This window comes from Python bivittatus, unplaced genomic scaffold (genome assembly GCF_059951505.1).
Source record: "Python bivittatus isolate LINGU-HERP-01145 unplaced genomic scaffold, Pbiv_v1 ctg000530_np1212, whole genome shotgun sequence".
Classification (NCBI taxonomy): domain Eukaryota; kingdom Metazoa; phylum Chordata; class Lepidosauria; order Squamata; family Pythonidae; genus Python; species Python bivittatus.
The window spans coordinates 9,238,513-9,250,273 of NW_028277085.1; the positions used below are offsets into that span (position 1 = coordinate 9,238,513).

Genomic DNA, 11,761 nt, shown 5'->3' on the forward strand with positions numbered 1-11,761 from the left:
TTCCTCAACCTTGGCAACTTTAAGACGGGTGGACTTCAACTCCCGTCTTAAAGTTGCCAAGGTTGAGGAACCCTGCAGTAGATGATCTAAACTTGTAAAGCACGCATATTAACATTTAATGCTTTTTAAAGCCTACCTGAGCTTAAGACTGTCTGAAAGTCGTTCGGCCTCTTCAAGGGCCTTTTTGATATTTGTTAGTCCAAGTAATGAATGAAAGTAATCCTGAAATTAGAAGAGGCATCAACTATTTCATCTCTGGTACCACAGCCCAATATATACAGCAAACATGAATTAGCTGGGAGTGTTTAACACTGTGCCCTCAGAGATGAAACTCCTTGCAACTTCAATCTGAAACAAGCACTTGCTGTCATGAATAGTTTTTGAGGTTATCAGCAGTGAACGGCTACCTCATTTCTGATAGGAGTTCTTGATCTTTTTCAGTCCTCTTTGTAGGGAGTAGAAATTGGATCTTCATTGTCACCAGGGAAGCCTTCTACTTTGTCTCCCTCAGCCATGGCAACTGGTTTGAAATGGAATTGCTTCGACTGTTGAGTAGCTGCTAAGAAGCCTAGCTGTTGTTACCAAAACTATCAAGAGATACATACTGCTCTGCCTTCATAAAACAGACAGGTGCCTTTTTGCAATGAAAATAACCAGGGTTTTGCTATCTTACATTGCCTATATATAGGCTTCTCATATGAAAGTAGAACACTTGCAGGAATTCTTGGGTTGTAGCTTTAACCTATGAAGAGCTTTGAAATAGTTGTTCTGTGGATCAAGATAAACACTACAATTATGAACAAATGGGACCAAAATATGTGCATCTGTGCATTTGTGCATGTATATTTACAGAGACAACAATAGGATACAAGGGGAGTAAAAGAACTAGATGAAAATAACTATTACTATACCCACCCTTTTGTCTACCAAAATACATATGCCAATCAGATAATCAAAGTGGGACTTTCAAGGAATCACCATTGAAGGAAAGACATTGTCAGTGATGGTGATTTCTTAAGCAACAGTATCATGTGTCCGTCCTTCCTTCCTTCCTTCCTTCCTTCCTTCCTTCCTTCCTTCCTTCCTTCCTTCCTTCCTTCCTCCCTCCCTCCCTCCCCTCCCCTCCCTTTTATTAATCAAATTTATACGCTGCCCATCTCACTGAACAAGTGACTCTAGGCGGCTTACAAGTAAAAAAGTGATAAAAAACAATAAAAATCTGTACAAAGATACACAAAGTTAAAAGGTGGAGAGAGCATCTTCAAGCTACCAACCACCCAGTTGGCAGAGCCAGGTCTTAATGCTCTTCCAGAAGGCCAAAAGAGTTTTAATTCTTTTAAAAATTAATTCTTTTAAAACTTCAGCACAATACTTAAGATCTCAAAATGTATAAAGGCATTTGTAATTGAATACATACTTGCTGCTGTTTGAAGTCAGGCCTCTTTTTAATAAGATTATATACAGTTATATATTTCATGTAAAGTACATAGGCCTTCTCTTCATCTCTGTCCAACCGGCATTCCTCGGCTGCCTTGAAGATCTTAACAGCGCTCTGCACGTAACTTGAAATTGAAACAAAGAATGGAAGTCACAAAAGCTTGCATTACCTTCTGCAAATACAGACTGTAAAAAAACAGCAGAACCCTTGTCTACAGAAGCAAGTAAGAAAACTGCTTTTGAGCACAAAGAAGATTAAAAATTATTCTCCAACAAAAGCCCTGCATTTGGCTTTTCTGATCTCCGTTTGTTCAATTATCTTCTGACGCTGCTGCCAAACGTGCAAGGCACTTTGCTGATACTTCAAATGCATACCATTAATCATTTATAACACAACCCACTGCAAGTTTAGTCAGAAGTAAATCTCAGTGAATTCCATTGCATTTACTCCCTGGTAAAATGTTTGGCTTTCTCCTAAGGAGTAGCGCATACAAATAAAGAGTAAAATAATTACATTTCAAGTGACATAGCATGTGCTGAATACGGCTCTTCCTTTCAAGGAAGGATGAAGCAGCTTCTAGAAAATGAATCAGCATCATGCTTCAACCAGGAGGGAGTCTTAATTTCATATGGGAAGGGATGTGCATGTTTAAGTTAGTCGAAGAGTTCCCAGCAATGCTGTAAAAAGACCCAGAAATGGTATTTGTGGAAAAGTCCATTATGATCCACAGAACACTGAGTGTTGCTGGAACTCATTCACTAGATAATTCAGTGACAAAGGCCTTCTAAGCAGTGAGAATAATTTAAATGATCTGCGAAGAGGAATATCCCCTTCGATCTCTATCATCAAACTAACATTAGGAAAAAATATATAATGGCTGGATTGAACATTCGTACTTTTTAGTACTTGTTTTCTCTGCCTTTATTTCTGTCTTTTTGTTCAGATCTTTCAACGATGTGCAGAGGTAGAGATCTTTAGGTACAGAAGCCAGGGTAGGCATGTTAATATACTACAATGTCTCCTCAAAAGGATGTTACAGGTTCAGTCGTCGTTTTCTGAAAAAGAAAGATTCCAAATAAATCTTAATAATAAATAAAGTCCAATCTCTGATCAGATATAGTAATAGTAATACTTTATTGATTAGCCATTAGGCCATATCAGAATACAAAATATAACATACAGAACAGTAATAAGACCATATGTTAAAAATAAAGTAAAAGAAGAAAATGCAAATCATTTTTCTGTGTCATCCCTACAATTTACCCCAATCAGATCCACATGTGCAGTTCTCAACTGTACTGTTTTGTCCAAATAAAGGGCTGATCAGATTTGTTAACACCATAATAGAAGCACAATACTGTACTGGAAATGTCTCAGACAAATGTCCTTTTCAGCCAGATATATAGTTTAGTTTGTAAGTCTGGATATTCTATAGGTTGCAGTAATTAATATTTTGTGTTGAATTATGAAAAGGTTATATTTCTAAAAATATCCATGAAAACCTTTTTCTACAACCCTCTGTCTGAGACATATTATACCCTCTACTAACACACACAGACAACACATTTCTTGTTTCATTTGTTTAGAGGCAAGTCATTTCATCGAGTTTTCTAGCTTGTAATGTGGATTATGAATGAAAAGGCTCTGTATCCTGGAAACCTTAAGCCTTCGCTAAATGTATCTTCAAGGTTCACTGTATTATGTAATGCCTACTTTTTACTACCTAAATAGCATATGTAATCAGATTTTACTGACATTAATTCAGTATTCTATGTATAAGGTGAGCACTGAGATCAAAAGGGGTTATTCTGCGTGTTAAGAGGTTATTCTGTGTCTTAAAAATGTTTAAGAGCTAACTATAATGAACTACAGTATATGTATTAGTAAATGCATGTGGCCAACTCACTATGATCACAAAACTGAGGTTAAGGACATTTGACTCGTGACTAAGATGTAATCTTTAGCTATGGCAAGAGGGCCTCCATCCAAGCACTACAAATGTGATAAATATTTTTAAAAACACTAAAACAAGTAATAAATAGGAAATGTGCACTCTCCCCCACTTCATATCCAGAAGAATATGGATATATTTGAACAAAATAATGCAAGCTGATCATCTATTTGGAGAAGGTGTAAAAATTACTGTGAAACAATTCATGGAATGTTTGTTTGGCATCTCAAAATTATGTTTCCCAGCATCCCCTGCAACTTCTCCCAGAAACCAAGGTGGCCTCCAATTATGGTCTTCTGAAAGCTTGTAAACACTGGCTTGTTGGTCCAGAAGGCTTTCAGAGGCTGGCTGTCCTGGGCACCAGTTAGGTTTTGCTAATGTTAATGTTTCATTTTAATAGATTTATTTTTTATTGGTTACACTGGTCTGATGCTCCTATGTAGATTAGTTATGGCCCTTTTACACACATTTATATACATTTGATAAAAAAACAAACATTGGCAAACAGATATAAGCCTACGGAAATAATAATCACATGATTCACCGGCTCATGTAATAAGCACAATTTAAAATGAAATTATCAGAATGCAAAATGGAAATCAATGAATATTTACTTAAAGAACAGAGATTTCCACCATCTGCTATCCTCTCATACGAAAGCCAACAGTTTAAAAGGAAATAAAGTTATAGGCACAGTTGCCATTTCCCCAAAACACATGTAAGATTGCAAAATAACAGTAGTTCCCTGAAGGTTGACCACTGTTTTGTTTTTGTTTTTTAAAAAACACCTTCATCTTACAACATGAATTCTATCTTCTTTTAATTTGCAAGAAATAAATAATAATAAATTTTTATTTATCCCTGAACTGGCCAGCAGAATACATATTTAAAAGAATCATCGAATGACTCTACATTTCTCACAAAAAATGAGCTTTCCGTTGCTCATCCTCTCTTCCAAAAAAACATCCACTCTTGAGAATCTATTCATATGGATTGATATAAGACTAAGAAAAGTCTTTCTTTTCTTGACACAATTACAATTTTATGGCATGCTGTGTTAGGATTATTACAAAATATATGATTATTAGAAATTGGCTAACCCCGCACCAGTTGAAACTTTAAGGGTGTCTTCTACTTCATAATGATGGGCTTCTATCTTCACTAAGGATATGAGTAACGTTTGCACTGATTCTATTACTGTATTTGTGACAGCTACATTGTGAAATGCTAAGTACAGTGTACTGACAAGTTAGTCAGCAGAGAAATAGTGAATGTTTCCTTTCCATGCATTCTGCTTCTTCTGCTAAGTCTTCTGTTGGTGCTACTTACGTTTTTTTCTAGTATTGTTTGCACAAACACTCCTGCTGCAGACATCAGAGATGCAAATATCATAAGCGGCTACTTGACCTTCTCTACTCCTTCCTGCCACCCCACAGAAAAAAGTTACAGAAAACCATCCGAGCATCTCTAACCAGGCATCTGACAATTTCAAAGAAAAGAAATAGCTTACTATTATATATTGCTTGTCTAGACTAATTTTAGTTACAGAAGCTTTTCTCCCAATTTATTAATGGCATTCACAGCTTCTTGGTTAGAATAATATTATTTTCCTTTCCAAAAGAATATTTTTTCAAAGATTCTTATGAATAAGCCATTGTTATTACAGGGTAGAATAGTTTTTTTTTTAGATAGGGCTGTGCACGCTATTCAGGACAGAACAAATTTATCCAGGCTACATAACCATTTTTTAAAAAGATAAATATACAGCTGGATCCTAAATCAATAAAGATTTTGTGACGGGTGTTGATATAATATTGACTTTTTCACCTTAGATATACTTGTAACTACTTTAATGTAAAGCTCTTATTGACTGTACTTGTTAACAGCTTTTAAAATCTTTGTAATGGATGGCAGCAGGTATATAGTCGTAAAATACTGGCCTGAAAATTCTCCCAACAAGCTAACCTGATATTGTAAACACACAGTTCTCTTGGTCCACATATTTATTTTGACGGCATATACTTTATATGCCTTCACAAGCAAAGCAGATGCATCTTGATATAAAATTAATGCAGCTGCACGTGCACAATGGGCTAAGTTTGGTTAATTTTAACCTGGGTTAGCTTTGGGGCCTTTGCTTGTACAACCCCAGCCTAGTGGGTTAGAATATGATTCTGTGTCCTGTGAGAACCCAGAAAATGGGTTTATTTAGTAACCGCCACAACACATCTACTTTTCCTCTGACTATTTTAATCCAGGATTTTGCCATAACTTCCTCCACCACAGATTTCCTCCTGAGTAAAAAAACAGCATTGCATCTTCCTACTTTTATAGAAAACAGATGAACAGTCTCAAGAGACTGGTGTCTGGTTACACACAAACAAAATCCATTCACCATGTACTTACAAAATAGCCGGGGAGGCAAAACTATTATAAATGCGTAATTTAAATGTGGGAGCAAGCATCCTCCCTACTTGTTTCCCTGAGCCACTTCCACACAACTCTGCACTACTCTCCCGCATACAGAAAGTCACAAATGGAGAATGTGTACTGCAAATGCACATGACAGGAACTGGTAATTGTCCCTTGCTCCTAGTCAGTATACAGATATGCTGCACCTGATCAGGCACCTGCCAGTGACAGGAAATCTATCAGCCCAACCAGATGTTGCTGAACTACGATTTCCAGGAGGCTCAGCCACCTACAAGCCTCGATGGCTGCTGTAGAACTGGAGAGCTACAGGTCTCTCCCCCATCGGAAGAGCTCTTGCCACATTACAGTAATGTTTTAGCAAATGGACTTTGGTACAGTACTAGGACACAGTTTGCCCACAGTTTACAGACCGGGTTCAATTTTTTAAAAAAGGCTAAACCAAACACAGACCAACCATTTTTGGGCTCAGTGGGTTATGTGAATGTGTCCAGATCAACCCAGCGACCCGTAAGCCAACCACATGGGCTGGATTCACACAACACAACACACCATCAAAGTCCTGAAAAGGATGAGTAGGAGCCAAGGTTCGTATGTCTGCACGCACAGCCCTTAGGTCTTTACCCGGATAAATACGTCGTGGGAACACAGCCCCTTGCCAGCCATACACGCGCAGAGCTAGAAATACACGCACAGACAAGAAAGGAACGCCTGGCGGGAGCTCCAAACTTAGGGCTGTCGCTGGCCTGGAGGGTGATTTCTCCCCCCCCGCGTGAAAACTCCCTTAGTTCCGTAACGTGTGAAAAAGCCCTCCGTGACTCATCAAGGTCATCCTCCACGGCGGCCGAAGAGGAGGAGGAGAGACGCCGCGCCGCCTCTCCGGCGTCTACCTCCTCCCCAGCCCCGGAGACTCCTCGGCCTCCCCCGCCAAGACGGGCCCGGCGCGGCGCCCCAGTCGCCAAGCTCCCCGAACCACGACCCGCCGCCTGGGCCCGCCGCCGCTTCTCCTCGCCTCCTTCTCCGGGCGCTCACCGCGTCGGGTCCCCGAAGCCGCCGCCGCCACCTCCTTCCCAGCCCGGTCAGGCCCATCTCCCAGCGACTGGGAAGGCGACGCACTAGGCACCCATCGCCGGCCAGGCGGAACTGAGCCGAGGCGGAGAGGCGGCCCGGGGCGGGGATAATCGCCTCCGCTCCGCGGCTCGGCCTTCCGCGGAAAGGGGTTGGGCGAGCGGCCGGGCCCAGGGCACCCGCGGGGCGCTTCTTCCGAGCCGCCCCGCCCCAAATGAAATCTCCTTTCCGTGTTTTCGTTTCAAGGAAATCGCGCCCTACCTCGGTCTTGCGCCATTACGCATCTGGAAAGGGCGGGAGGGGGGAGCCGGCCCCTCCACCGTCCGGAGGCGCAGGAGGAAAGCCGGCATCTTTCGGGCACGGATCGCTGGCCACCTCCGGGAGACCCTCGCGCGCCGAGCCCGACTTCTGGGGACTCCGACGCCTCTTTCTTGGCATCAGCGCCGAAGTGCTTTGGCGTCGCCTTCTTCCGGGTTGGTCTTTCCAGCCGCTTCCCCGGACTGTCCTAGTGTTGTCGCATCCAAATATCGAGGTTGGCCTGAGCTGCGCCTGCTACGGCTCGGCGTCAGGCATTTTTGGATCTTAGTGTTTTCATTTCTGTGGCTTTCTTTCAGAAGCTCAAGGCTCCAGTCTCTCCTCCGGCCTCGGAACTCCCTTGGATGGTAGGTAAGAAGGAATGACCAGCTCCAAATTATCCAACAAGTTACACCGTCAAGGGGAGACTTAAAGCCAGAGTCTTCTTGCTTTATGCCAACCGTGGCCGGAACTCAGAAGCTTCACCTTGCTGATGGTATCATTATGTATAAAGTAGGCAGTGAAAGAACTCTAGACCATGACATTCCTCTGTCGGCAAATATGTATAACCCAATTAAATGTAAATCAGCATTTGAAGGTTTTATTCCAAAAGAGTATGTTAATGCTTTGCATTTTATTGCATTTTCTAATTTTCTGTTTTTGCAGCTCGTTTTTATATTTGGTGTTTTATTTTGCCAATGGTTTCTTGGTTGCTGCAACTTATGCAATTCTGCCCCCCCCCCCCCCCGGTTTGCTAGAGAATATAATAAACCTGACTCTCTCAGACCTTTCTACAAACTCCAGTGGGAAAGGGAGGGGTAATTAACATTGTTTCTGAAATCACAGCTCACCTGTTGGCAACAATAGGTGGGAAGTTTTCCCACTGGATCAAAACATCTACATATAATTGAAGTTGCTAAGGTCTCACCCTTCTAGCCCACAGAAGCCAATATGACTTGGAACACACCAGTGTATCTGGTGCTTCACAACAACCGTGCCGATTTAATTACAGTACATGTATGAAAATACTTTGTGCTTTAATACATTATGAATTACATTGGAAGTACACTCTAAAAATGATGTATAAACACCGAAAAGAATGATCTCAAAGTATCAAATATGAATATGTTGGCAGTTATATATATCAAAAGTGAGAATTCTTTGAAATGTCATATTGAGTGTACACAGTACACAATAGCTTTGAATTGCAAAATCAATGAGAACACTTAGAGGACTAGATCACTTAGTGAGCTGTAATGGAATTTAAACTGGATGCACAAGTCTATTTTGCTTATCTTATGGGCAGCAGTGCAATGGAAGACTGGGTGTCCTCATTAACCTGTTTTCTGTTTCTTCAATGCAAGGCCATGCAAATAAAAACTATAATCTAACTCCCAACAAACATAACAGGGCAATGTTAGAAATTGGATTCTGGAATGGAAAAGCCCTTTATCATATTTTATTATTACTCTAAATTTTAGCAAATCAGTGGTTAAGACTCTGTTCTTAATTTTTTTTTAATTTAAGAAATTAATATCCCATAACCGTGACAGAGAAGCCATATTTCTTCTAGAGTTTGTCAGATACAGTACTCCTTATAAGAACTCTGTCATTCTTTATTATGGAATGTAACTAATCTTGCCTACTATAAACACTGATAGATAATATCTAAAAGCCCCAATATAATAAACACAGGCTGTATTTGTACATGTTATCCATGATTTATTGAATCAGTTTTCTTAACCTAAATATCTGGAGTTGCACAATACATTGAATCACAAGCTAGCCAACCGTATTTTAACTTAGTGTGCTATGTGAATCTATCTCAGTGCTATTAAAATAACTGACACTCCGCTGTATAACACTAAGAACTAAGAGGCAAAACTAGATTTTACAAACCATATCACAAATTAAGAAAAAAATTAAACATCTGGGATGTATAAATGTGGTACAGAAATAAATAAGCAAGTGGAGAAGTGACTTAAAAATCAGTTTCATCCAAATCTGCGAGCACCTGAGGATATGGTTTTATTAAAATTGTTCACAATGGATGGCAAAGTAGGTTCTAAGGGGGAAAAGACTTATTGTTCAAGAATATTCTCACATTCTGCAGTAGCATATACTATGTAGATCCTACATATTATAATTACTGATAGCATTTATATTCTATCTTTTCTCCAGGAGCTCGAAGTGGTATAAAACTACAGTAAGTTGCAAATCCATCTCTGGATTCTGACTTCCAGCCTGCTAACAGAACTTAGTGTTTTTAAGTCCAAATGACTTTTTGATATTGCAACATGGTAGTCTCCACACTGTATGTTCCATACAAAACCATCAGCCTAACAATCAGTTTTTCAGAAATCAAATTTAACTGTTTCGACCTTCCTATAAAAATGTCTTCGAAAGTTTTTATCATTTATCTCACTTTTTTTCTGTTAACATCTGCAAATTTATTGTAGAAAGTCAGCCAGCAATGAGCCTCTGCTATAGCAATCTCCCAACTGGAAACTGCATACTCTTTTACTTTTAATACATGAGCCTATAGTTTTAGTAACTCTCATTTGTACAGCCTAGTTGCTTTTCAGATTTTCTTGTCACAGAAAATGTAAATGCATTCATAAACCTGATTTCTCCCTTCTACATAGCCTTTTAAAACACTATCACTGCTTCCAGACTCATGACTGTCTTCTATTTTAGTCTGCCTAACAAACTTTTCCTGCCAAATATTAGAGAAAGTTTGAAAATCTTTTAGAACTATCTATAATTCTGCAGTACATCTGCAATGTGATCTGAATTTCATCTAAGTCCTGTTAACAAATAAAAATATTTTGGTTAAACAAATAATACACAAAACAATATACAGGTAGTCCCCGGGTTAAGAATGCCTGGTTTACAGACAACCCATAGTTGAGTACGGAGCCTACTGTAGCAAAATTCAAGTTAAATACACAATGGTTCAAGTTAATTACACAATACTACTAATACAGTATTATACAATAACACTGTTCTGGCTTACATACAAATTCAACTTAAGAACAGACCTTGGGAACAGAACTCATTCTTAAACTGGGGACTACCTGTACAGTGATCTCTGCAATTGATTCTGGAGCATATCAGGAAATTGTACAGAATGTCAGGATATCTATCTGGAAACTGAAGGTTAAATGAGCATGTGGGAATGTGGCACAACATTCCTAAACACACAATAAATTTACAACAAATGGCTTAAACCAGAAATTTCAATTTTTGAATAGCCGAGGCACTACCTGACTTTAACCCAACTGAAATATAGCATTGAAGCAAGCAGTTCATGCAAGACAGTGCAAAAATGTCAATGAGTTGTTGTGTAAAGGGGAGTGGCCTAAAATATCTCCAAATCTATGCAACATCAATGGGTACTGAAAACATTTGTTTGAATCACTGCTACATATCCCTGAACAAGGATTGATGAAGGCCAATGGCAATGGTTTTTCAGCCCTTTCCAACTTCATGAGCATCAACAATCCTTTTTGTTCGGATTGGGGCATATTTACTTCCACAAATTTGTACCACAAAAAGCAGACTCTGATGACAACTAGCAACTGTGGGCTTTATTAGTAAGAATGCCCCTTGCCCATATCTGATTGTAACTTTACTGAGTGAAACATGTAACTTAACTTACTCATGGTTCACATACTTCTGCCAACAAAGACTGAATACTAGTTCAATAAGGCATGACACAGTATACTATTTCATATGTTGTTCGTTTAACCAGAATCTCTTTATCTATTGATAGGACTTAGATGAAGCTCAGATCACACGGTAAGTCATAGAACCTCTGCATATAAACCACTATGTCAACTCTAAGTTGTTTTCCTGTATCAAGTAATGGGATATGTTTTCTTACTTGGGTATCTTCATGGTAAGTTAGCCATTGCTCTGTCTACTAATTGGATGGCCTTTGGAGTTTATCCATAATGATCCATCAGTAAATACAGTATCCTCCTATGTAAAGAGATGAACATCCTTTCATCTTCAAACTGTTTTCGCGGTTTTGTCACAAGTAATAAGTTGCCTGAAACAAAAAACAAAAACTAGGTAGCACCACAGTATCTGACAAATATGGAGCGATTTCCTAGGTTATATATAATAGCACACATTAGAATACAGTTATACTAATTTTGTGCTTTCAAGTCAGTATTGACCCCCAGTGAGTACCTGGACACGTTTCTGCAGTTTTTAGGGGACCCTTTTTTAGAAGGGGCTGGCCATTTCCTTCTTTCTAGGCCTCAGAAAGAGAATAACTGGCCCAAAGTCACCCAGCTGGCTTTGAGTCTAAGCCAGGACTAAAACTCATAGTCTCCCAGTTTCTATTGGCTGTTAATTCACAGGGGATATCCTTTTCTCAGAGCATCACCATCACATAGATGGACTTTCTGAAAAGGTTTCCAGTCTGAAACCTTGTACTGATACAACAACATGCTAAACCTACCTTAATTACATATTGCATAGTTGTACCTAACACTGAATCTAGCATTACTTCTACTAAGACAAGTTTCTGCAATAGAAGATGCTTTAATACAAACAATATATTTAACCAC

General features: G+C 39.4%; 1 protein-coding gene across 6 annotated transcripts in view; it reads right to left on the minus strand.

Moving 5' to 3' along the window:
* The window catches only part of USP8 (ubiquitin specific peptidase 8), a 29,650-nt gene that overhangs the window by 16,140 nt on the left and 1,749 nt on the right, over positions 1–11,761 (minus strand). For 3 of the 6 annotated variants that reach the window (XM_007427134.4, XM_007427135.4, XM_088148596.1), the window contains exons 2-5: positions 11,068–11,235; positions 2,335–2,493; positions 1,418–1,562; positions 137–222 (exon numbers count right to left, since the gene is read on the minus strand). In XM_007427134.4, coding sequence (XP_007427196.1) covers positions 137–222; positions 1,418–1,562; positions 2,335–2,438 — 335 coding nt within the window. In that variant the 5' untranslated portion in view covers positions 2,439–2,493; positions 11,068–11,235. Of the gene's footprint in view, positions 1–136; positions 223–1,417; positions 1,563–2,334; positions 2,494–6,851; positions 6,993–7,148; positions 7,288–11,067; positions 11,236–11,761 lie in introns of those variants that run through there. The other 3 variants (XM_088148595.1, XM_088148594.1, XM_007427137.4) reach the window with 2 other exon arrangements.